General features: G+C 37.6%; 2 protein-coding genes across 5 annotated transcripts; one reads left to right on the top strand and one right to left on the bottom strand.

Moving 5' to 3' along the window:
• Positions 1-17,814, bottom strand: LOC132098673 (solute carrier family 13 member 4-like). Its single transcript, XM_059504779.1, has 16 exons — positions 17,196-17,814; positions 9,097-9,225; positions 7,676-7,812; positions 7,420-7,595; positions 7,261-7,321; positions 7,143-7,173; positions 6,288-6,362; positions 6,027-6,214; positions 4,544-4,663; positions 4,360-4,461; positions 4,165-4,266; positions 3,184-3,290; positions 2,860-2,990; positions 1,725-1,886; positions 1,480-1,617; positions 1-721 (listed from the first exon to the last, which is right to left on the bottom strand). The coding sequence occupies exons 1-16, from the start codon at positions 17,313-17,315 to the stop codon at positions 584-586; spliced, it is 1,917 nt and encodes a 638-aa protein (XP_059360762.1). The 5' UTR covers positions 17,316-17,814; the 3' UTR covers positions 1-583.
• Positions 17,702-27,077, top strand: LOC132098674 (uncharacterized). Of its 4 annotated transcripts, none has more exons than XM_059504781.1 (6): positions 17,702-17,828; positions 21,250-21,421; positions 24,855-25,046; positions 25,159-25,315; positions 25,395-25,580; positions 26,298-27,077. In XM_059504781.1, exons 1-6 carry the CDS (start codon positions 17,760-17,762, stop codon positions 26,521-26,523), a joined length of 1,002 nt encoding a protein of 333 aa, XP_059360764.1. In that variant the 5' UTR covers positions 17,702-17,759; the 3' UTR covers positions 26,524-27,077. The 4 variants fall into 4 exon arrangements, with proteins under 4 accessions (XP_059360764.1, XP_059360765.1, XP_059360767.1 ...); XM_059504782.1 differs by lacking the exon at positions 17,702-17,828 and adding an exon at positions 17,996-18,149; XM_059504784.1 differs by lacking the exon at positions 17,702-17,828 and adding an exon at positions 19,590-19,607.
• The last annotated feature ends 335 nt before the right edge of the window (positions 27,078-27,412 follow it).

Raw genomic sequence — 27,412 nt, forward strand, 5'->3', positions numbered from 1 at the left:
TTAATGAACCGAAAATAAAGTGTTTTATTATGTTTTTTAGAACATAATGTCAGGTGAAATAAATTGAAGCTGACAGTAACAAAATGTTAGTTTCCTCTATGTACAGAGGTTTCTTCAGTCATTCAGAATATGTTTGCGTAATGTTTGAAACAATCTTCCGTAACCAGACCACAAAAACCTATGTAACATTTTGGAAAGAGCATGTTAGATGCTACGCCTGACTTCATCTGATGCAGAATCTCCCTTAAACCTCTAAAGTAAATAATGCAAATGCATCACGACATTTGTTAGACTTTGGGAAATAAAGCATACGGATATGTTACATCGGTGTTTTCACACAAGCATCGCTGATTGTGTTTTTCTAGGCACGTAAGCTTGGAAAGATGTTAATCTACATCTAATGCTCTGATATAGAAGTGTAAGAATGGTTTCCACCGATCGCACCGTTCATTCAGTCACAGTGAGCAGTTCTGCATCCTCCGACGGACGTCCTCGTACTGCACTGAGGTACAAAAATAAGGCTTTAATTGCATTTATGTGCCTCCTCTTCAGTGTATATCCAGTGTCCTCAATCAAACGCCGGCTACAAGCTGCCCGTGACGTTACGCATCAGCGCCCAGGTGGGAAACTCGCTCAGATTGAAGAGCGGCTCGCCCCATGTCATGATGGCCAACATCACCACAAACACCCCGATCAGATTCACTCCGAAACCAGCTTTCACCTGCAAGACACAAGCAGGAAATATAAGGTTTGCCATTAAGTAGCTATTCCAGAGTGAAAGGCCAATTCTCACACTTGGGGAAAAAAAACTAATCATCTCTATCAGTGTTAAAAAAAAAAGTAAATATAAACATACTCTGTGTAACCAAAAACTTTTATAATAAAGAAATGATACAGACATTTAATAAGTGTTAAAATAGACATTGCTTGAATGCATCAACAAAAATCCAGCTATTTGTTTTTTATTCTATTCTATATCTATTTATATATTTTCTATTTCTTTTATCATGAATATGCATGTTTTTCCACAATATAAATGTTAATATATTATCGTTGAAATTGTCTTAATATTTCAATTAATGAACTCAAAAAAAAAAAGAAACTCAAAGGTACTCAGCCTTTTTTTTCATTTTTATCAAGTTTTACTATATCAGCAGGGAAATCTCAAAAAAATTAAAATTATGTTTAAAACTGCAATCCTAGTTACCATCGGCCCTGTTACCTTTCTGAAGGCGTGTTCACATCCTCAAATATATTCAAATGTTAATTCATCTAGCACAATTCATTTCAGGAACACTTAAACACATTATTTCTCTGACATGCTGTTTAAAATCATACAGAAATCTACTTATGGAAAAGGACCAGACACCTGTTTCACCCTCAGTTAGCTTATGAGAAACAAATGATTAATGGATTGGCTTTTCGACACGGCTGTGAGACGGGACAGAGGTGATATAACAGGCTAATGTTGTTTCATACCATGTCGCTGATCTGCACGTGTCCGTAACTGAACACAATGGCATTCGGCGGGTTACCAACGGGCAGCATGACGCCGAAGGACACACACATGGTGGCAGGGATGAGTGTGTGCAGAGGGTTCATGTTCAGCGTCTCTGACTGTGAGGGACAGGACACACAAGGTCAGAACACCACTGTGAAATAATCACACTTTGATCTATTTGTGTGTCTCAGGTGTGTGTGTGTGTGTGTGTGTGTTAGCTGACCAGGGCCGAGAGGATGGGCAGGAACACTGTGAGCGTGGCTGGGTTGCTGGCGAACTCTGTGACGGCGGACACCAGGAGACATGTCAGCAGTGTCACAGCCCACGGAGGAAGACCGCTCATGGGCTCCAGCTGCCGACCGATCCACACGGAGAGACCGGACACCTGGAGAGAGACGTCACATGGTTCATTTAGCAGTTAACATACAGGGCATGTTTGTTCTAGAAAAGAATCTGATGTTGCATAACAGTTCTTTAATAAAATCATAATTAAAAGCAATATTCTTTAGATTATATCATTAATTAAATTACTGTTTTTTAAAATGAGACTTAAATGAGATTTTTAAGGGAAATTCTACTTGTTACTTGACATTTTGACTCTTAGCTGACACTTTTATTCAAAGAAACTTGGAATCTTACATAAATATATATATATATATATAAATAAAGTGTTTATCCAATGCATTTACCCAGTGCAACAACCTTGCAAAGAATGTTTGGGTCATATTACATTGTTATATTACAATAAATAAAAAAAAGTTACATTTAAAAAAATATTTTGACTTTTAGCTGACAGTGTTATTTAATGCAACTTTGTTGGTAAATCTTGCAAAGAAACTTTGAGTCATGTTACACTGAAATAAGATCAAATAAAATAAAATGCATTTTCATAAAGGAATAAAATAACAATAAATTATTGATTTTAAATTATGATAATTATTTTTTATATTTAAACGTATTTATTTTAGTAAGTATTTTCCGCTGTGATTTTTTTAGATGTGATTTTATTCACAGCAACTTGGAATTGTACATAATAAAATAAAAATAAAATTAATTATAATAAAATAATTCTAAAACATTAATTTAATTAAAAATAAATTATATTAAAATACATTTTAACTTAGCTGACACACACATACACACACACACACACACACACACACACACACATATATATATATATATATATATATATATATGTATATATATGTGTGTGTGTGTGTGTGTGTGTGTGTGTGTATTCTCTACTGCATTAAAATAATGGGAAATAATTTGTTTTACATTACAGGAGGCCAATGAGAATTAGGAGTTTTAAAAATCATAATGATTCCAATAATAGGCCTAATAATAATGCTAACCTTGCATCCAGCAGCCAGTGCGTATCCTCCTCCCACCAGAATAACAATCTCCCACGGCATCAGTCTCTGGAAGTCTTTCCACGTGATCATGGGAGCCAGAGGATCCTCTTCCTCCTCATCGTCATCATCACCTGCACAGATAACAGAGAGAAGAGCGGTTACCCAACCTGACCAGCAGGGGGCGTCGTAGAGAACATTCACCTTTACTCTCATGTCCTGGAGCCCAGTGAACTGCTTGTACTGTACACTAGACCCTGCTGAGCCAGTGATTGTGGCTGTACTGCAGCGCGGAGCGGCCCTGCTGCGGCCAGCGTGCGATCTGACCTTTGCTCTCGCTGGAGAATGCAGATGGCCAGGGCTTTCGAGCCGGGATGAGGAAGAGGATGAAGCCGAGCAGAACCGACACTGTGGCATCAGTCCTGTAGCCCTTCCTGCCGGATACATGAGATTTAGTCAGTCTTTCTTATCACTTGTGCATACGTTAGAGGATATAGAAATGGAATTCAATTTTATTGACTGGGTAAGAGGTTCATGTTCATAAAATAAAATAATCGTTATTTTTGACTGAGTTAACACAAGAGGTTCAGGAACTTCTCAGCCAGTGACATCCAACTTGGATTTTTACAAAAAAAAAACAATTATATATATATATATATATATATATATATAGATAGATAGATAGATAGATAGATAGATAGATAGATAGATAGATAGATAGATAGATAGATAGATAGATAGATAGATAGATAGATAGATTGATATAGATATATATTATTATTTTTTTACTTAGCTGACACTTTTGTCTAATGCAACTTTGCTAATGAATAAATAATACATATAATAAAAATAATTATTATTAATAAATATTAAATAAAAATAATATGAATGCAACTGAAATAAAATATTAAAAATAAAATATATTAATTAAAAGTAAATATAATAAAATATTTAATTTAATGTATTTTTTTAAATAAGAAATTGCATTTTCAATAAAGGAATAAAATAATAAAAAAGCAATGTAAAATTATGATTTAATACACTATTCTTTTGAATTTCTAGACCTAAAATAAACCACTTAAATAGCGGTTTATTAAATGAGACTCAGCGTTTTCCACTGTGATTTTAAGGTGTGATTCAAAGGAAAATTATGCTTGTTACTTAATATTTTTACTCTTAGTTGACAATTTTATTTAAAAATAAACTTGGAATCATATAAAATAAAACAAAACATTTTTCATTATTTTATTTTATTATGTTTTATTTTATTTACGAAAAAAAAAAGATATTGGCAAGAGGTTTGCATACTTCTCAAACAGCGACGTCCAGCCGGGGACGAATCCTGGTTCCCTGGTGAACCAAAGTACAGTCATCAGAATAAAGAAGATGCCCGTCACGACTTCAGGATAGCTGTGAACCACCAGAAAAATCATATTAGTCCCAACATCAAAATTGAAATCCCAAAACCTTCCACGACATGACTACGAGCACAGACTCTTGTACCTGATGGGGCCGAGTTTCTGGTACTCCTCCTGAATGCGCTTCTCAGAGAGGAGCTCTCGCCTGGATTTGCGTTTCTTGCTGAGAGAGCAAGTCTCTCTGAAACTGCGAGGAGATAACAGCTTGAGTTCAGCAAGATCCTTTCACAAATTAATTTCACATTTATAACGTCTCTCTTTATTCTTACTTGCAGCCCAGAAACAGACAGTGCAGCCAGATCCAGGTGAGAATCAACATGATCAGAGCGATCGGCAGACTGAAGATGAACCACGTGCCGAAGTTGATCACTTTTGCTTCTGGGTAACGACTGAAACAGACATTTATAGCAAAGCTTAGTGTGGCAGAACACATAACAACAAAACCTACTTTAACTAAGTAAGTGTTTGTGCTGCCTTAAAATTGTAACTTTAGACTACTTGGATATTTCAATAAGTCAGATTCTAGAAATTAAAATTTTAGGCTTTTTTAATAGTGTTTATATAATTAAAATCACTACTAAAAATGTCAGTCCACATATATTATATTATATTATATTATATTATATTATATTATATTATATTATATTATATTATATTATATTATATTATATTATATTATATTATATTATATTATATTATATTATATTATATTATATTATATTATATTATATTATATTATATTATGACTACAGTACATACATCTAATGCATTTTCCTTGTCTTATAGGGAATGTTTTCTTCAAAAAAAAATGTAATTATATATTTTAATATAAATAAAATAATAATATAATATAATATAATATAATATTTGTATAAAAATAAATATTAAACAAATAAATACGAAATAAAAAATAAATTATATTAAATGATTTTTTTTTATAAATATATACATATTTATACATGTATTATATACATATATTAAAACTAGCTAACTTGCTCCTCCTCTGAAACAACTTTCCTTTTTTTAACTGACATGTAAAGACCATTTTTCACAATCATTCCCAATAAAAAAAAAATTCCCATTCTATTTTTTTTTTCAAGTTTGTAACATTTTGAAAGTAAAATTAATGCTTTTGTGAATTCTGTTGAATTTAAACAGGCTTTTCTCCTTCTATACTTACTACCCACATTATACTATGACCCACATTATTCATTAAAAACGACATAACTTGATCTTAACATAATTAAATCATGTTTTGTCACATGAAAGCTCAAGCGCCCTGCGTTCGGGGGTCAAATGTCAAATGTCCAGTGTGGAAGAAAAGGACAAGGTTCTGTTTACACAGCATTCAAGAAAATCCTGGAGAAGATACAGAGAGCCAGATGATGTGGCGTAAGCTGACACATTTTGAGCCAATTAGTGCTTTATATAGATTATTTCTGGAAAAATGTCAGTGATATCAGCACTTCCAGTGAGCACAGATTATAACAACTTTGATGATGTGGTGGTTTGCCTGATGAAAGAATGAAAAGAGTGTCAATAAAAACCCCACGGACCCCTACAAGCCACATCTTTACATCAGCAAAACCATCTCACAATATAGAGCCACTTTTGCCCAAGAAATGCTGCACAAAGGAAAGGGCTATTTCTCTCTGTTTAGCATCAGAAACTGAGATTGAGCGGATTGAATCCGGAGTTTACACAAATCCCAGTTTCTTCCTGAATGCACCTTTTATCGGAGTGATAACATACTTGTTGAATTGCTCGGCGAAGATGAGGTTGGTGGACGTGCCGGTGATGGTGATGAGGCCGCCGATGGTGGCCGCGTATGTGATGCTCAGAGACAGGCACTTACAGATCATGTGGTCTCTCTTGGTGGGGTACAGCGAATCCCGCTGGATTTTGGGTTTCTTTGGTGGAGCAGGGATGCTAATTGGAGCCTGTTTGGGAACAATCGGGATAAATAATTTTAGAGAATTGTCAGAGATATTGTCAGCAAGCTGAAGGTCTCACCTCTGGCAGGTATCCATTTGATTCTTTAGAAAGTTCTGGACCGAAACCAGGCTTCAATATCAGACCATTCAACTCCTAGAGTACGAAAAACATTTAAACAACATTTTTTTAAATGTTTCTAAAATAAGATGTATTTAATCAGCCGAGAATGGCTTTGGCTATTTTCTTTTTAGACAATAAATCTAATACAAAATCTTATTTAGATAAATAATCTTGAAAACTGATATATTTTTGAGTGTCATCAACACTGGAATTTACAAGGTGACATAGATCACGAATCTTGCAATTTTTTGAAAAAAATATAAATACATTATATTTAATGACAGTAAACGTTCTCTGTGTGTTATGTGTTCATTCATATAATCAACTTATAATTACAAAAAATAGTATTCTTACTGATTATTACATAAATCATTTAAAATAAATAATTTCAAGACAGAGTTATTTTAGTATTACAGAGATAAATTTTTTCACTGAGGTTTTAGTTATTAATAGTGTGTTATTTTTATTAGTTTTTCTTTAAATATGTCAATATAACGTTCATTTTTCTTTCAGTTTTAGTTTGAATTATTTTAGAACATCATGTTAAATTAAATGAAAATTAAAAACGTTGTCACGTAAGTTATTTGTATTTTATTTTATTTCAGTTAATATTTATTTCGAATCTATTTAGTATCGAAATGTTTTTTATTACTTTAGATTTAGTACACTATAATAAACATTATAAATACATTTAAGTGTTATTTAAAGTTTTTTTTTCAGTTGTTTTAACCATAAACCCCCCTTTATTTCTTGTTTATGTTTTAATTTTTAACAGCCATAATTTTACAGTTTGAATAAACAATTTGGTCTTACCTCATTCAGTATACAGACTTCATGATTTTCACTGCAAAACAAAGAAAACTTCAGTGAATAAGCTTGATTAACAGATGCAGTTTAATACAGTTGACTGTCTCCAGACACATCGGCTCACTTGTGTTTGCGGTCCAGCAGCTGAAGGTGATTCTTGCTTAATTCTTGGTTTTCCTCTTTGTCTGTGAAAGAACAGAAGAATTAGATCTAAAAATCAGCTAATAATGAACATGCATGCATACATGCATGCAGACTTTCTGAGACTGCCGCTTTGACTCACCACTCTCTTCGTCCTGTGTATCTACAGTCACCGAGTCTTCGAGGGAGTCTGCGATGCCGGTGCAGATGAGCTGCTGCAGCACGGCTTCAGCGATGGGCATCACCATGGCCGTGGTGGACGTGTTGCTCAGCCACATAGAGAGAAAAACCGTACAGCACATGAACCCCAAAACCAGCCTGCAACACAAGCAGAACACATGCAGCTCACAGAGTCCATCTATAACTGTGTATGCGTGTTAAACGTGCTGAATACATACATGCCAGGTTTGGCCCCGGCGATCATCACCATCCGCAGAGCGATGCGTTTATGCAGGTTCCACTTCTCAATGGAGGCGGCCAGACAAATGACCCCCATCAACAGCAGCGTGGTGTCCTTAAAATACTCAGAGGCCACCTGCAAACACACACAGACATCTTAGCTTATTTTCTGAACGTTCCTAAAGTAATGTTTATGGAATATTCTTGTACCATCAATAATATTTGATATGCGTTCTCATAACGTTGAGAGAAAATGAGATCAATATTCTTGGATCGTTCTAATGATGTTATTTGTACTTTATGAACATTCTAAAAAAACATATTTGTAACCTTTAAAAATGTTCTGGTCAAATCTGGATATTTTAAAATTCCTTAAAAGAAACTTCAAATAACTTTTATTTTGCATAAAAATAAACATTAGAATGTTGTAAAAACAAACAAAAAAAAACATTTTTTGTAATCTTTAAATAACATTTGAATCATGACAAGAAAATATTTTACATATTTTAGATATAGATATTTTACAGTTCTTAGTATTTTAAACAAATTTCAATTAACATTATATTTTGTGTGAAAAAAAGGTATTAGAATTATGCAGAAATAAGAAACATTTTTGTAACCTTTAAATAACATTCTAATCATGACAAGAGAACTAGATATTGGAAACGTTTCAAAACAATGTTCCCACGATGTTTTTATGACCTAAAATTTGTTACCTAGGATGACTCTTACTTGAACTTGCAAACATAGATAGATAGATAGATAGATAGATAGATAGATAGATAGATAGATAGATAGATAGATAGATAGATAGATAGATAGATAGATAGATAGATAGATAGATAGATAGATAGATAGATATAGATATAGATATAGATATAGAAATAGATATAGATATAGATAGAGATAGAGATATAGATATATAGTCTGAAACCAAAATCCATGCGGTCAGCAAAAAAGATAGATAGATTGCATAAAAAGGGGAAAATTTGCCAAACATGATTACTTAAGATAACAGGTTGCTTTGTCAGGTTTGTCAATGGGATTTAGTCACATGATGCAGCATTTTCTTTTACATAATATCATGGCAGTTTACTGTGGAAGTGACAACAGGCTGGGGCAAATGAACGATCAGCAACTCTGAGCTGTAAAACTCACATGCATGATAAAAAAAGCAAAATGGCACTCTTAAAACATCACCTATAGAAGCCATATACCCAGACAGATAGGCTCAAATGCTCATGAATATAAAACCCAGAAAGCAGGTCATATATTATACAAACCAGCTTTAGAAGCAATGCAAAGTCCTGCTATTTATGTATGTTAAACATTTAACCTACAGTTTTCTACAGTTTTAATGCTTGTTGCACAAAACATTCTGTTGCATTCAATAAAAACGAGCACAGAGACGTTTTCTTACCTCACTGGATTTGAGGACCCCAAACAGTGGGTACAGAAAGGCCGGGACGAGAGCAGCGGCTCCCAGCGGCACAGCTTCAGATACCCAATATACCGCTGTCACGATCAGGACATACGCACATGATGATTCCTACAGAGACAATTCATCATTATGAACACTGTGTTTTATCATGAGATCTTAACACTGCTTTGATTTGTATTAGATGTTTATGCATGCTTGTTGTACTATTTGTACTGTTCTGTTCTATACATCCCAGAAATAGTTAACGAAGCCATTATAAATTTAGTGTATTATAGACTGAGTGACTATATCAAATATCGCAAGATCTATTTTGCAGTTGATAAGTACTAAAATCCATTTAAATAAGATAAGATAAATAAGAGCTGATTACATTGACATATTTGAGAGTAGATTTGCATGTACCAGCCGCATCTAAAATGCTGGAGTAATTCAGTTCTTCAACAAAATTAGGACTTTAATTATGAGCAAAACAGCAGGAAAGCATGTGCATCAGTCCACAAATCAGCAGAAAAATCCAAATCTGGGATCTGGACACACAACACTCCAGCAAGCAAAAAATTATTAGTGATATACAAATATGATTTGAGCACATGTGAATCACTTTAAAGTCTGCATGTGGAGCTTAGGCTGACAGAACGAACATTTTTCAGGTGACTCATATTTCATTATTAATCAGATTTTATCACACACTGAGCAAAACACAATTAACACACGCTCACACATTCCAGACATTATGAATACATCAGGCTGACGAGACAAGATGAGAAAGGCACTGATCTGTGGCCAGTTTGTGTTCATTGAAAGTAATCTTCCAACAGATATGTTAATTTTTTTAATTATTTTAAAGCATTTTCAGCACATATTACATAAAATAAGCACTCATTTTAATTTTCTGCAAACACTAAAATTTACATTCGGAAATTGCAAAGAAATTTCACAAAAAAAATTTTTTTTTTAAAGAGACAAGAATGTAAATGAGCAATATTTGAAGCAGAAAGGCTAAAACTGTAATTCTTGTAAAATGTACTCCAATAAACGCATAATAATGAATAGTTTTTACACTGTATTGCATTTGTAACTATTAGTAAACATGAACGAACGATGAAAAACGCATTTAGAAATATTCGTTTACACTAATATGACTAATGGGACCTTATTATAAAGTGTTGCCATTTTATCAATCTCAAAACATCTAATGTGTGACATTAATAAAGTATTATTACATAACTTAGCAAGGATACAGTGATTCATGGCTTGTTCCCTGTTGGGACTTGAACCAGCAAACTTCTGTTTTTTGGCTATTTATTTTATTTTATTTTATTTTATTACAGTCTCCATTGACACATTGTTCTTGTTCTGCTCTAATCTCATCATTGCTCAAGAAATCAGTCCATTCAGATCCAGCTGATTTCTGTTAGGTCTGATGGGGTATTGATGATGAAAGGGACTGATGATATCCTCTCATTAATCACGAACAGGGTAATCACCGGATTACGCATCAAGCAACTTTATCTGGAAACATAAACTTAAAATGACACGGTTCTGTTTCAACATCAGCACAAGCCTCTCTGTGGGACTCGTTACATAAACTCTTTGTGTGAATAATTGTTTTCAGTTGGTGGGTGAGATGAGATTTTAGTGAACTATTGTGAACTAACACCGTTATTTCTGACTCTTGATGAAAAGTGCTGTCAGAGGAGTGTCACGGTGCATGGATCGGCTGTGTTCTCAGGTCCTGTGATTTGGTGTCTTTCATGTGGTTACATCATGCTCATTGGAATCAGCTGCTAATCAGTCCCCGCACCAGGTGTCTCACATTACCGTCAGCTACATATACTCACCTTATTCTCTCCTTCCTTGTCTGATAGTTGTTCCGGATGTTGGACTGTCTTGTTGGGTTGTCTTGGTCTTGTTCGTGTTGGATTGTTTATTTCGCCGTTGATCGTCACTGGATTGTATTCATCACGGGAGATTCACGCCACGTCATCACCAGCCATCAAGCCACTGCGCCACCCAGCCGAGAGATAACATCATCACCCACGGAGTTCATCATTGTCTTCACGGAGTTTGTGTTCACCGTATTTGTCGTCAATAAATATATGTTCACACTGCTTTTGCTTCCTATCACATTCATTACCATCACAGAACTATCAGACCACTTATGGAAGCAGCAGGCTCCACCCCACTCACGGCTGAACCAAGATCCGTGTTGTGCCTCGTTCTCGGCGCTCTCCGCCGAGATGAAGCGGGTGTTTGACCGCGCGGCCACTGGAAGAGAGGCCGCGCGGCGTTTGACGGATCTCAAACAGGGGGAGAGATCCGTCTCAGACTTTTCTATCGAGTTTCGCACCCTGGCGGCGGAGTGCCGATGGAACGAGGAGGCGCAGTGGGACATGTTCCTGCATGGGCTGGCTGACCGTGTCCAACGTGAGATCTACGCCCTGGATCTACCCGCTGATCTCAACGGCCTCATCGATCTGGCACTACGGGTAGACGCTCGACTCTCCCCCTGGGGAGGGACCTCCAGTTCGAGCCAGTGGCAACGACGCGGTCGGCCCATTCCAGGATCACGAGCCCATGCAGGTGGGTCGAGCTCGGTTGACTCGGGAGGAGAGGGAGAGGCGGAGATCTCACGGCCTTTGCCTGTACTGCGGGGCGGCGGGACATTTCGCCTTTAGCTGCCCGGTAAAAGGGCCAGCCCGGCAGTAAGGAAGGGGCTACTGTCGGGTGGGATCTCCGCTATCAAGTCCTCGTTCAGATCTACCTCCACGCTCCTCCCGGTCAGGCTTAGATGGCATCATCTGGACCTGCACTGCACTGCACTGTTGGATTCAGGGGCTGAAGGTAACTTTATGGATTCTACTTTTGCGCATCAAAATCATGTTCCCCTCCTCCCCCTCACCAGTTCTATTGCAGTCCACGCACTCAATGGTCAGACGCTTCCCACCATCACCACCATCACGGAACCCATCACTCTCACGGTATCTGGTAACCACCGTGAGAGCATCTCCTTTTACATCCTGGACTCATCCCACGCACCCGTGGTCTTAGGACATCCCTGGCTCATCAAACACAACCCCCGGATTGATTGGCAGCTGAAATCGGTGTCTGAGTGGAGCATTAAATGTCATGAGTCTTGTGTCTGCCTGTCCGTCTGTATCTGAGTCTGTGTTGCAGGAGAAGGCGGCGGATCTGTGTAACGTGCCCGCGGAGTACCTCGACCTGAAGGAAGTGTTCAGTAAGTCTCGGGCTGCTTCTCTCCCTCCTCATCGTCCCTATGACTGTGCTATAGAATTACTGCCAGGTACGTCTCCGCCTAAGGGCAAGTTATACTCACTTTCTATTCCTGAGAGAGAGGCTATGGAGAAATACATTTCTGATTCTCTAGCAGCCGGGTTCATTCGATCCTCCTCTTCTCCAGCGGGGGCGGGGTTCTTTTTTGTGGGGAAGAAAGATGGATCTCTGCGACCTTGTATTGATTACCGAGGGCTGAATAATATCACGATAAAGAATACTTATCCTTTGCCGTTGATATCTTCAGCCTTCGAGAGGTTGCAGGGAGCATCGATCTTCACTAAATTGGACTTAAGAAACGCTTATCATTTGGTTCGCATCAGGAGGGGAGATGAATGGAAGACTGCCTTTAATACCCCCAGGGGGCACTTTGAGTACTTGGTCATGCCCTTCGGCTTGTCCAACTCCCCAGGTGTCTTTCAGGCACTCGTTAATGATGTGTTGAGAGATATGGTCGATCAGTTCATATATGTCTACCTGGACGACATATTGATTTTTTCTTCTTCTCTCCAGGAACATGTTCAACACGTCAGACGAGTGCTTCAGAGGCTGTTAGAGAATGGGCTTTTTGTCAAGGCGGAGAAATGCGACTTTCATGCACAGTCTGTTCCTTTTCTAGGGTACATCGTGTCAGCCGAGGGTATGCGCATGGATCCCGAGAAGATCAAGGCTGTGGTAGATTGGCCAAGTCCAGATTCCCGTAAGGCCCTACAAAGGTTTCTGGGGTTCGCCAATTTTTACCGGCGTTTTATTCGCAATTACAGCCAACTAGCCGCGCCTCTGACTGCCTTGACCTCTCCCAGAACGGCGTTCAGGTGGTCAGATGCAGCGGAAGCTGCGTTTGCCAACCTCAAACGCCGCTTTGTTTCGGCCCCCATCCTTGTTACCCCTGATCCGTCATGTCAGTTCGTGGTAGAGGTCGACGCGTCAGAGGTGGGGGTAGGTGCGGTGCTTTCACAGCGCTCACCCTCGGACGACAAGATGCATCCCTGCGCGTTTTTCTCTCATCGTTTGTCGCCAGCAGAGTCAAATTATGATATTGGTAACAGAGAGCTGTTGGCAGTCAAGCTGGCATTGGAGGAATGGCGTCATTGGTTGGAGGGGTCAGGGGTACCCTTCATGGTTTGGACCGATCATAAGAATCTAGAATACATCAGAACTGCCAAGAGACTAAACTCTAGGCAGGCTAGGTGGGCACTTTTTTTCGTACGTTTTGATTTTACACTTTCGTACCGCCCGGGTTCCAAAAACATCAAACCCGATTCTTTATCTCGAATTTTTGACCGCTCCGATCGCCCGTCCACTCCCGAGAGTATTTTTTCTGAGACACTTATTGTTTCTACTCTCAGTTGGGAGGTCGAATCGAAGGTAAAGACAGCCTTACATGGGGTAACGCCTCCGGCCGGTTGCCCACCTAACCGTTTGTTTGTGCCAGAAAGTCTTCGGTCCGAAGTTATCCAATGGGGTCATTGTTCCAATGTGGCATGTCATCCAGGGGTAAGTCGCACCTTACATTTGGTCAAGCAAAGATTTTGGTGGCCACTCATGGCTCGTGATGTTCGCAGTTTTGTTTTGGCTTGCTCAGTTTGTGCCACTGGTAAGACTTCTAACAGACCCCCAGATGGGCTCCTACAACCGCTGCCAATCCCTTCGAGACCCTGGTCCCACATTGCGCTAGATTTTGTCACCGCCCTCCCACCCTCTCTGGGTAACACGGTAGTTTTGACCGTAGTGGACCGGTTCTCGAAGGCGGTTCATTTCATCCCCTTGCCCAAATTACCTTCAGCCAAGGAGACAGCGGTAACAGTCATTGATCACGTCTTTCGGTTACATGGCCTCCCGATAGACGTGGTCTCTGACAGAGGACCCCAGTTTGTGTCCAAATTTTGGCGAGAGTTTTGTAAACTTCTGGGGGCCACTGTTAGTCTCTCTTCGGGGTTCCATCCTCAAAGCAATGGGCAAACTGAGAGAGCCAACCAAGATTTGGAGAGAACACTACGATGTATGGTCGCTCGAAATCCTTCCTCCTGGTGTCAGCAGCTGTCGATGGTGGAGTACGCACACAATTCCTTACCAGTGTCTGCCACGGGCCTGTCCCCATTTGAATGTAGTATAGGGTACCAGCCACCTATTTTTCCCAGTCTGGAATCCGAAGTCGCGGTCCCTTCCGCTCACGCCTTCGTCCAGAGGTGCCGTCGCACATGGACCAGAGCCCGTGAGACTCTGGTCCAGGTGGGAGCGCGCACCAAGGCCAAAGCCGATCGCCACCGGTCGAGGCCTCCCGTATACGTCGTTGGTTCCAAAGTGTGGCTTTCTACCAAGAACATTCCTCTCCGATCCGTTGCTAATAAACTTGCTCCCAAATTTATTGGCCCGTTTTCTGTCACCAAGATCATTAGTCCGGTGGCAGTCCGCCTCAATCTTCCTCCAGCGTACAGGAGGATTCATCCCGTGTTGCATGTATCAAAAATTAAACCTGTATTTTTTGCTCGTATTAATCCGCCTGCCCCGGTTCCCCCACCGCCGCGGCTCGTAGACGGGGAACCAACCTATTCGGTCAATCGTATTCTGGACTCTAGACGGAGGGGACGCGGATTCCAGTACTTGGTGGACTGGGAAGGTTACGGTCCGGAGGAGAGAAGTTGGGTTCCTGCTAGAGATATATTGGATCACTCTCTTATTGATGATTTCAATCAACAGGTACAGGAGGCTGGGAACGTCAGGGGACGTTCCTAAGAGAGGGGGTACTGTCACGGTGCATGGATCGGCTGTGTTCTCAGGTCCTGTGATTTGGTGTCTTTCATGTGGTTACATCATGCTCATTGGAATCAGCTGCTAATCAGTCCCCGCACCAGGTGTCTCACATTACCGTCAGCTACATATACTCACCTTATTCTCTCCTTCCTTGTCTGATAGTTGTTCCGGATGTTGGACTGTCTTGTTGGGTTGTCTTGGTCTTGTTCGTGTTGGATTGTTTATTTCGCCGTTGATCGTCACTGGATTGTATTCATCACGGGAGATTCACGCCACGTCATCACCAGCCATCAAGCCACTGCGCCACCCAGCCGAGAGATAACATCATCACCCACGGAGTTCATCATTGTCTTCACGGAGTTTGTGTTCACCGTATTTGTCGTCAATAAATATATGTTCACACTGCTTTTGCTTCCTATCACATTCATTACCATCACAAGGAGAGAGAGAGAAAAAGAGCAAAAACCTGTGCAAGAGATTTAATCTTAAACTTGTTTTGGAACTGTAAAAAAAAGCTGTCATGGCAGAAGATAATGACATTACCTGATCTATAGGCGCTGTTTCGCCTATACAGATGTTTAGATCAATTTGAATCACGTGTATGGTTACTTTATAATTGCATTATAATTACATTATAATGGCACTTTGGATAAAAACCCAAATGCATAATATCATATTTTTTATTTAATGTTTTACTTGCTATTTCTTTGTAATTATTTATATATATAATTTTAGTTGTTTTTTGTTTTTGCCATCAAATAATTAATATGATGTCATAAATGTGCACCTACTACTACTACTACAAGATGATGAAAAAAATTAAAAGTTTTAGCCTACATACATTATAGTATGTAAAACCACAGGACACTGCAGAAAAAAAAACATATGTGCTAAATATGCTAAATGTATAATATGCCTTTTTTAATAGAGAATTTTGAGTAAATAATACGTAAAATGAGCACTAATTTCAGTGAGTTTTTTTTTTTGCACACCTTACTTCCTTTTAATGTGATATTTTCCTCATATACTGAAAACAATGATGTACAATTTACTTTGAATCAATTTCCACTCAGAAATTGCTAGTAGGTTTCACAAAAAAAAATGAAAAGAAAAGAAAAAAGAAACAATATAATTAGCAGACTGAATTTAACGTAAAATATATTAACTCTCAAGGCAGGCGTTGCTGATTTGCAACAGTTAAAAACTAAAAACCTTATTACTCCAGATACATATTTTATGTATCTGGAGTACTAAAAACTTTACTAAAGGTTACTAAAGTTACTAAGTTACTAAAACTTAATTTGAGCCTGAGAGGGTTAAATGACTGAAATATTAAAGCAGAAAAAAAAATAAACCATCGAATCTTTAAGGGGTTAATGCTCATAATCTCATTTTCCGAAAGAATGAAACACACATGTATGAAAAATGTAATTCATAAGCAATTTTTGGATTCATGATGGTGTCTGGTCAAATAAACGCAATGCCTCTCTGCAGGCTTTGCTGATGTTGGACTGAATCTAAGATTCCAATTGCTAAACAAACAAACAACATCTGTAAAACCTGCCGGTGTTTCAAACAAACAATTCCCGTCAGAAGAGCACACTTGAACCATCACGGCACCGATGCTCTGACAGCGCACCTGGAAAACAACCAATCAGGTGAGAGGTCACTGCGGCTCCTCGAGGAACCCCGAGACCCCAGTCAATTCATAATGATCATAATAATCATGTTTGAGACATTATACAACTTAAACTGTCTATCTGCATCTAAAACAGCATTTTATTGAACATTATATTCAACATCACGTCTACCAACATTTTCCATGTCACTGAAACTGTATATAAAGAATCCTTGCGGAATAAAAAATCTAAACATACTTGAACCACAAAAAAGTTATAATGTTTAAATAAAATGCATTTTAAAAGCACATACCCAAAAATAAGCAGCGCGTAAAAGCGCGCGGAGAACGAGCCCAGTGCGCGCCGCTCACGAGCGCGTGTGATTGTGTAAATGGCTGAGGATCTACTTACACTGCACGGGTGGATGAGAGGCAGAGGCAGCAGGGATAAAGGAATCAACACCACGAGAATGAGTTTCCGAGCCGTCCATATTTTTTTGATTAAGTCCATTTTGGCACCGTCCAGCCTCATGGGAGAACGCCTCGCTCAGTTCAGCTCTCAGAAGTCCAGGGTTCTTCAAAGGTTTCGTCAAGAAGTTTTCTATACCCCACTTTCAGCTATTTTTATTTTATTTTATTTTTTATAAATTATAGCTGCACTCATGACGTAGGCTACTACTTGATGTCCACGCAAACTGTCGTTTCCCTTTTCGTGAGTTTCACGCGCTTCGCGTCTCCTCAGAAAAGTTTGCATGGATTGAGAGCTGACTCTTTCTCTTTGGTTCCTGTTTGAATGTTCCTGTACTCCTTCTAGTCCATCCAGGAGTGATTGCAGACCCTCTTATACCCCTTTCAGGATGTATTTATGATAAGGACACCGATGGCTCCTTTGTGTCTCCACCTAAATGTGTCTATCTCTGATTCGCCATGCTTTCTTATTTTTTACACTGTAAAACGGCACCAGTTGCTGATAAGCATGCATGAGCCGTCCAAGCGTAAAAGGGTCTCCAAGGATGAAGATGGAATCTATGAGTGCTCCGTCAAGGTAATTTTACTTTCATCTAACCATATCTCCTCCCAGTTTGAAGCTGGACCAATCAGAGGTGAATGAGTGAGTTTATGAATATATGTGGGGTCGCGGGGTAGCGATGCTCATGAGCCAAATTGAACCGTTTACATGCAGCAGCGTCGGTTTCTCAGAATAAACCCAACAGGGAGCAGAGAACATGCTGTTGAGACTGTCAGGAAATAAAGAGCAGAAGCACCTGCTTTATCACGCGCACAAAAGCTCGCATTAAACCCATATATCATTGTGCGCAGAATGTAGCGCACACTGCATGTAAGCAGGCTAGTGCATTAACCGACGGTGCGTATACCCACTCATGCTTTATTATGACTGTTTTCCACTTTTTAGCATATAGTACAATCAACAAAATGATACACAAATCTACATAATATGCATCCTGACCTGTTTTTTTAAACATTAAAAAATATATGATACAATTCTGATTTATACTGTATATGTATACTAATTATATAAATCCAGTAAAGTGCGCCCAATTTTAATAAATTCTAATAAAATCATAGTATAAAATGATTAATTTATTAATTATTTATAAATTAAAATACAATTAAAATGTGTATGTGTGTTTATATAAATGTATATATACTAATTATCTCTCTCACTCTAACATTAATTACATCATATGAAAATATGATTTAATTATAAATAATATAATAATGTATATTATATTACTTAATGAGTATACATGTATAATTTATAAATCGTACTATAAGATTTTCGTGTTATTGAATTTTCTAATAATTGTATTATAATATTTAAATTAATATGTCTGTGATATATATAATTAATAAATATATATATATAATATATATATATATATATATAATTAATAAAATAAATTATGCACAACATTTATTATTCATTTACAATCATTCATTATAAATATAAACACTATAATAATTTTACATTTTTCTATATTTCTAGTTTTTTATATTATACTAAATAACCACAGAAATACCAGTGTCTTCTGCCAGTTTTTAGTCAGTATCATTATTTATAAAGCACAAAATTAAATTAAATTAAATTAAATTAAATTAAATTAAATTAAATTAAATTAAATTAAATTAAATTAAATTAAATTAAATTAAATTCCAACATCAGTCTGAATCTTCAGTCAGTTTAATACGTTTTAAACTGAGCATAATGTGAATAACACGCCATCTAGTGAAAAACAGAGAAATTACTGAATTGGCATTTTTCTAGTATTAGTTTTAAAGGTTTTACAGTGAAGTGCTTTTATAAAATAACGGCAACATAATGCAGCAACAACGAATACAAATCTCTATTTGCCGCTTTTCTGTTGCATAATATGCTCTAAGTCTTTGTAATTTCTTTCTAAACGAGAAAACTTAATCTGCGGGAATGCTGTAGTAAACCAAAGCTTTGTTTGGTCACAGTGGGGGGACAGAGCTGTTTGTGTGCTTTTGTTTGATTGACTTTTATTCTCGAGTGTAATCACATTACCTGTTCTGCATACATCTACACTTAAATCAATGGCCTGCTCTCCATACAGACAGTAAATGACAAATTCAAGGTTGCATAACCTAATCAATGTTGCCTAAGTTACCTGTAAAGCTCTTTAGGGTTTTAGCAGGGGATGAATGTCAGTAACGCTTAAATCTTCAGTCAGGAGAGCCGCTACTCCTGCATGAGGCTGTGAAAAGACCATGTTCTCCATGACACAATGCTGAAGATTAAGAGCTGTCCTCCTCTTGGACAGCGTTAAAAGGGTTTGATGGGGTGAGAGGAGCCATTAAGATCAGGTTTATATGGCATGATGTGGGCGAGGATCTCAAAGCATTACAGAGATTTAAAAGACGGGCCGAGGTGTTTGATTAATCAATGGAACAAGCCGTTACTCATGCTGAAGAAGTCTAACGTTTAGAGAGAAAACTCAGAGAGAGTGTGGGATATCAGGACTGTTTGTTCAAATGAAATAAAAGTCTGATTGTTTCCCTCTCAGCAGAGCCACGGCTAGAGAAAGAGGAGTTTGTCACCAACATCACTGCACAGAGACGTCACTGTCAGCCCTCAACAGGATATCTTTAGCTGCTGTGAGCGAGTGAGTGAGCTTATAATCTTTAGTATAATCAAAGAATGAAGGAATGAATGAATAACGTCGTAGATGATTATAAGACACGGTGATATTACACAGTGCCTGAAAATAGTCCCCATCAACTTTGCTATTGCTGCAACTACACAAACTAGCTGGGGACTATTTTCAGGTGCTACTGTGTAAAATTACTGTGAAGAAAAGTTATTACGCAAGAATGAGAGTATAGTTCCTAGCCATATCAGTCTAGGAAATCATAACTTTTCATTTTCTGTCAGTCTTAGTACACGACACTACTACAGAAGAGTCAAGTTTTAAATAGGAAAAATAAAGAAACTCTTTGGTCATTTTTGAGCGAGATGCTAACGGTCTAATCAGATTTAATGATCTATGCTAAGCTAAGTTAAAGGTGCTAATGCCAGACCCGGAGATCAGCTGAATGGATTCGAAAACGGTAAAACTTAGCTGTTTAACTCTAGGGGAGTTGGAAAATGAGCCTATTTTCAAAAAAAATTAAAAAAGAAAAAGAATAATAATTGGAGAATGCAATCAGCATATCAGAATGACTTCTGAAGGATCATGTGACACTGAAGACTGGAGGAATGATGCTGAAAATGTAGCTTTCCATCACAATTTAAATTAAATTAAATTTTAAAATATATTTAAATAGTAAACAGTTATTTTAAATTGTAATAATACTTAACAATATTACTGTTTTTACTGTATTTTTGATCAAATAAATGCAGTCTTGGTGTTTATGTATATGTATGTATATATACAGTGTGTATATATATATATATATAAAACACCAATATTTATTTTTGTTGTTGTTGTTATTTCATAGTTTGAAATATGGAAAATATTTATGTATTAGTAAAACATGATGAAACTGGAATTTTAGTTTGGATTACTTAGATTTAATTCACCGCAATTCTTTAGGACTAACTCTAACTAGTAAATATGCCACCACTTTAAAGCCACAAGCTTGTAATCACGTGGGAGAGAGAGAGAGAGAGAGAGAGAGAGACCAGAGCATATGTTCATGAGGATGTGTGACTGCATAAACGACTGCAGCTCTGCTGTGTGTTGCATTACGCAAGCGGCTCATAATCAGCAGTGGAGCTGCAGCAGTGACAAGCAGCTTACGGAGGAGAAACACACAGCAGCGCTGCACAGCATAACTCCCTCCCTCTCTCTCTCTCTCTCTCTCTCTCTCTCTGTCCCTGAGCGAACAGCCTGCATTTGGCTCCTGAAGCACAGAAAAGTCTCTAAGGACCAGCGGATATGAACGACTGACATTCACACTTTCCATCTCATTTTTAACCCCAGTCTCCGATGGCTTTGAAGGACAGCCGGCTCACCTGGAGCTTCCTGCTGTGGTCTGTGACGTGGATCTCGGCTCTGACTTTTACGCCACATGAAGGGTCTTCGGTCAGTCCAGTATTTTATCGGACCACTCCATCTCTGAACAGCTCTGTGGCCCCTACAAACAATTACACAGGTGTGTATAACATCAATATTCTGTCATAATGATATAATAACTGCATGTCATTATAAAGTGCTATGCAAAAATTATCAAATGGACTCAAAAAGTTGTAGTGCACGTGTTGTAGTGCATGTTTCTAAACTCCAAACAGCAAGTTTTCCATATCTTTTTCATAAAGAGCAGACTCAACCTGCAGCATTTACAGTCCCCAAACATACAAATATATTAAAACACGAGCACTTCTTGTGAAATTCACGTGTTGGCTTTAAAATGCAAAATCTTCTTAAGGGTTTACAAACAAACAGAGCTTTCATAATGGCTCAGATAAAATCACCAGTGCGAATCAGACCAGACTGAACCGCATATAACGTAATTATATTATGATTGGAGAACATATAAAATATGCAAGCCATGCATACTTTTAGCGTACTTTGCAAATAGTTTATTGATGTTTCCTGAGCCAAAGTCAATATGCATGACAGATTTGTGGATTTCTGACATTATCAAGCTAATACTTGAGTTTGATTGCAGTATAATGAATCTGTGAAGGAAAAGACATCTTCCACAAGTGTCAGTTACCTTGAGGTTTATTGCACAGGTGAAACAAAGGATGCTTTTTGCCACATGGTAATGGCGGGCAGTGGTATAGTTGGCAGTTTGTCAGTTCCGTTACAGGGTTGCCAGCTATGAATCTGAAATGGAGGGGGTTTTATCGCCAATGTAGCCATGACAGAATTTGCCCTGCTTTCAGCTTTCAGTGCATGGCAAACCTGAAGGAGTTTGAAGTGGATCTTTCCTGGCTAAGAACATGCATGGGTCAGATTTCATGCTAAAATAAAAAGAAAGGAATAAGAATGATATTCTGCTTAAAGAAAAATAGATATATTAGGTTTGAAGAAAAAGGTTAAGGACATTAAGAATTTTGCACTGTGGCATTTTTTCTATGATAATTAATCACATTTAGCCCCAAAACTCTTATGAAAAAAGAAAGTTAATTACTGTAAACATAATTATATATTATTTAATTTGTCATTTTTATGCATTTAGTTTTTTCTTGTATTACCTTTAATTTAATTTAGAAAATAGTACTATATTTTTGTAATGCATTATAGTAAAATTATTGCAGAACAATTATTACAGAATATACGTGAAAAATATATATTATGCAAAAATCTCATTCTCTTGTGAACAAATAAATAAATCATTATTACTAATAATATATAATGTACTGTAAATTATTTACAAACCATGATAGTAATTCTTATGCCTTTAATTTATCTTGATTTTAAATTAAAATAATAATTACAATAATAATATTAATAATTGTATTTTTACCCCATTACAGTAATGGGAATTTAATTTAATTTAATAATCACTGTTATATTAAGAACATAAAAATTCCCAAAACTTCCGAGCACATTACGGTAATAATTTTAATTGCTATGATAATAAAGCAGTTATTCCATAACGCAGAGTAATTATAGTTAATTTAAGTTGATATACTAAAATAATTCAAACTAAACTGCAGTAAAACAATATGATAAAAACACAAAATCACTAAAACCTTAAACTAATACAATTAAAATGGAAACAGCAAATCTAAAAATAAAATCTAATGCATTTTAATGATGCAATTGCAATCTTGATGATACTAAAATAACACCGGCATAATGCACTTCCTTTTATAAAAATACATCCTGTAAAGTTGTTCCATTCACTCTAAGTCACTCATGTACCTGTAACACAAATACAGAGGCTTCCACGTCACTTCTTTAAAGGGATTACTTAACTGACAGTGTTAAAGAGAGAAAGCCAGAGTACACAGGAATAGCTGGAGAGGTCAGCAGATGAGTTACAATAACACGTTAACGATGCACCACAGTGTTCCTTGCTGAAGTTACATGTTCATGCATCGACAAACTGATCTATTCAAACTGTCCCGCTGGAGAATGTCTGTGGTTTTATGGCAGTGTAGCTTCACGAGCGTGTGGTCAGGCTGCATCATCCCGGCCTCCTCAGCTACAGGGACTTGTGGGTAATCAATTTTTAATGCACGGCCCTATGCTTTATTTAATCATGTTCTATTCTAAGAGTAGCTCTCTGGTGTGACCCTTGGGGAGTATGTGAGATGGGACGGAGGAGAGAAAATGAAACTGACAGTTGAGTTATTTATTTATTTTGCCATGGAGTCGGATTGCTTAATGCTAGCAGCATTGCCATGCCAGTTAAGCTGGGCTTAATGAGACCAGCACAGGACTGAAAATGGTGTGAACAATAAACACCATCCAGTGACCCTGGCAGCTTAATCACACTGACTCCAGCACAGTCAACATGAGCTCCCTCTGACTGTATATTGACAGTGGAGATGGACAGTGGAATGATGAAAACTTGGATTGGAGAAAACAGAAGATGCTGAATCCTCGGTGGGAATGTAGAGAGACTGGAGGAGAGGTGGATAGAGTGAGGGAGAAAACACCCTGTTGGTACTGATAGAAAGAGAGAGGGAAAAATGCATTCATCTAAGCCCTCGAGGATAACTAATACTGTTAAATAAGGCCCAGGAAAACTTTCTTGCACACATACACTCACAGACAAACTTAAAGCTGTCATCTTGATGGAAAACATAAGTGTTGATATCGTGATTACTGACATTTATTATTTATACTTATTTATTATTTGTATTTATTTATGTATTATACTGAGTGGTTGCCAGGTGTCTTTTCATTTCTACATTTATCATTCGCCTAGCAAAAATAACAAGTCCAAAAGAATTACAAGTATTCTGTTCTATTTGATTTAGTCTAATTATAAAAAAGTGATAGCAACAAGCTGCATTCTATTCTATTCTATTCTGTTCTATTCTATTCTGTTCTGTTCTGTTCTGTTCTGTTCTGTTCTGTTCTGTTCTGTTCTGTTCTGTTCTGTTCTGTTCTGTTCTATTTAGTCCAATCATTAAAAAGCAATAGCAACAAACTGCATTCTATTCTATTTCATTCTATTTTAATCTATATATTCTATTCTGTTTGATTTAATCCAATTATGAAAAAGTGATAGCAATAAATTGTATTCTATAAAAAGCGATTGTAACAATTCTATTGTATAGCGTTCTATTGTATTCTATTTAGTCCAGTCATGAAAAAGTGATAGCAACATGTTTCATTCTATTCTACTCCATTCTGTTATACATCTGATTTAGTTCAAAAATGAATATGTGATTAGCAACAAGTTGCATTCTATTCTATTCTATTCTGTTTTGGTCTGTTCTGTTCTGTTTGATTTAGTCCAGTCATGGCAAAAGTGGTATCAACAAGTTGTATTCTATTCTATTCTATTCGACAGTGTTTAGTTTATTCCAAAGGATTGCATCAACTTGCATTCTATTATATTCAGTTTTGATTTAAGTGTATATTTAAAGTGGTTTCTAACCATTAGTGCTTTGTATTTGCAGGCCTGAGCTGCACGACACTGCTTCCCCCTCGGCGAGGCTCTTTCTATGTAGAGGAAGGCTCTGGGATGTCTGTGGGCACAGTTTTGGTGTTCTGGTGCCTCGAGACGTACCAGCTGGTGGGCAGCGAGAAGATCACCTGTGTCCTGCGTAGCGACAGCGCTCAGTGGAGCAACTACCCACCCGACTGTGAGGGTCTGTGTTCACTGCCATCATTTCTGTTTTAAGAGATAAAAACACCTAAGAAATGCACTCCTACTAATTAAATCCCAGATTTTCAATGTGGAATATTGTGTAAATATGGTAGCCATTCCCGAACCAGAGGACCGCGGGCTGAGAGTGGCCGTACTGGCATCGGTAGTGAGCAGCATCATCATCCTCGCCATGTCCGTGTCCTTCATCATCTGCTGTCTGCAGGAGCGCATGAGCAAAGCGAGGGCAGAATGGACAGACAGACGGGGCAGGTATGCACATCTGGGGAGGAAGAGACAAGGGAGTTTAAAACATGCAAAGAGGATGCTAATGATTTCTCTGAGTTTACAGGACGAGAGACAAGCACAAATCATCCTGGAGGAGTGAGTGCTGGCTGGAGAGAGATGAAGGAGACTGGGAAGCTTTTCCTCCACCTAAAATTTACAGTCTTTCCCAGCACCTTGATCCCCATCTGACCCCTGAGAGCCCGGTCTATATGGGGGAACTGGCTGGTTATGATAACCGTGGGTATCTGAGGTGAGAAACTGTGCAGTGTTACATATTCTTGATTGTGTTTACATGTGAAAACTAAATCACACACACAAAAAAATCAGTATGTAAGAGGAAATAAATTTTTTTTCTATTTTATTCTCTTTTAAAATGTATTTTTAATGTCACAATTCTGACAGGCTTTGTCTTCCACCGCAAAATAAAAAAATTAAAAGGTAATTTTTTTATCACACAATTCTGACTTTTTTTACTTGCAATCGCAGGTTTGTCACAATTCTGGATTTTCTTTAGATCTTCATATATAAATACTATACATAAATTTATATCTTGCAATTCTGCATTTGTATTTCACAATTGTGCATTTATATCTTAAAATTCTGCTTTATTAATATTTCGCAATTCTGAGTTTATATCTTTGTAAAGGTTTTTATGTCTCTTTTTTTTATACTGATAATCAGTCAAAGTTAGGAGATACTGTATAAACACAGAAAAGCTTGCTGAAAAGTCTGAATTGTGAAATAAAATGCTACAGTTACCTTTTTTAATTCCAGGGTGGAAACAATCTTCCTAGTAAACAGTGGTGCAGCTTAATATTTTTGTGGAAAATGTTATGCATTTTTTTCCCCAGGATTCTTAGCTGAATGTTCCAAAGAATAGCATTTATTTTAAATAAAAAAATTTAATGTACCCTTGCTCAATAAAAACATACATTTCTTTTTTCAAAATGCTATGTTTGTTTTGCAGGAGTCAGGAAAACCTCCTGAAAGCTCCTCTTCCTGCTCTTTACCGTACAGAAAGTCATATGTACCCACATGTGGTCCTGCAGAGGGTCCCCACACCCACAGTGCCGACTGCACCCAGCGCGCCCTTCTACCTCCACCTCTCCACCCCTCCACCCGCAGAAAGCCCCGGGGAACAGTCTGCTCTGCCGCCGTACCCCAGTGCCACCCCACAGCGTCTGTGGCCATAGAAACACACTTTTATTCAGAACTTTTACAACTGTGGCCATGGCGACGGATTACGGCCCCTACGTGCAAACGGCTCCTGGGGTTCAGAAAACCAAGAGAAATGATGGACTCAAGCTAGAGCCACCTAGATCACTACACACCACTAGATCTAGATGTTTGGACCATGTGTGGGTCCAAATGTAGTTACATTTAGTATGTTGCATATGTAAGGACATTTCTGAATGACTCTAAAGAGGCCCTCTGTGTAGTTTCTTGGAGAGAAAAGTGACATTAGGAGAGTTGAGGACTCCATCCTGGTACTGTGATCCACTCCAGGTTTTATTATCGTCAGTTAGTACTTTTTATCTGTGTGGTAAAGGTTCTGACTACTTGCACTCATTAAATGAAAAAAATGCAACCATTTCAAGTCACATTAGAGCATCATTAGAGCATAATATCTCTATGTGGTTTTTTTGTGTGTTATAGAATTGTAGGAGAATTACATTGATGTCCACTGGGATCTCATAAACCTATTAAACTTGATTTTGTTAATAACAAATAAAAAAATTTAAATAATTGTGCATGTGTCTTGTGTTTTTAATATGCACACACACACACACACACACACAATTATCTAAAAAGGTGTGTGTGTGTGTGTGTATTTATATATAAACTATATATATATAGATAATATAGATATAACTATATAAAATATTGTTGCAATGAAAAGTAGACTTTTTTTATGTAATAAAATTGTTCTGTTTAAAATGACTGTTGTTAGGCTATAGTAGACTCCATATGAGGGCAGTGGCGTTTTCACACTTTAAATTATGCATGAGAATCCCGAAATGATGAGAGGCATTATGTAAGAGTTAGTTAACTGCCCCCAGATTAACTTGCACTTCTTCATTA

This window comes from Carassius carassius, chromosome 22 (genome assembly GCF_963082965.1).
Source record: "Carassius carassius chromosome 22, fCarCar2.1, whole genome shotgun sequence".
Lineage (NCBI taxonomy): Eukaryota > Metazoa > Chordata > Actinopteri > Cypriniformes > Cyprinidae > Carassius > Carassius carassius.

Coding starts and splice junctions, on each gene's coding strand:
- LOC132098673 (XM_059504779.1), bottom strand. CDS start 17,315: ATGAGGCTGGACGGTGCCAAAATGGACTTAATCAAAAAAATATGGACG. Junction 9,226..17,195: donor CTCTCATCCACCCGTGCAGT/GTAAGTAGATCC, acceptor TTGTCTCTGTAG/GAATCATCATGTGCGTATGT. Junction 1,887..2,859: donor CACTGGCTGCTGGATGCAAG/GTTAGCATTATT, acceptor GTCTCTCTCCAG/GTGTCCGGTCTCTCCGTGTG.
- LOC132098674 (XM_059504781.1), top strand. CDS start 17,760: ATGCATGAGCCGTCCAAGCGTAAAAGGGTCTCCAAGGATGAAGATGGA. Junction 17,829..21,249: donor TCTATGAGTGCTCCGTCAAG/GTAATTTTACTT, acceptor TTTTAACCCCAG/TCTCCGATGGCTTTGAAGGA. Junction 21,422..24,854: donor CCCTACAAACAATTACACAG/GTGTGTATAACA, acceptor TTGTATTTGCAG/GCCTGAGCTGCACGACACTG.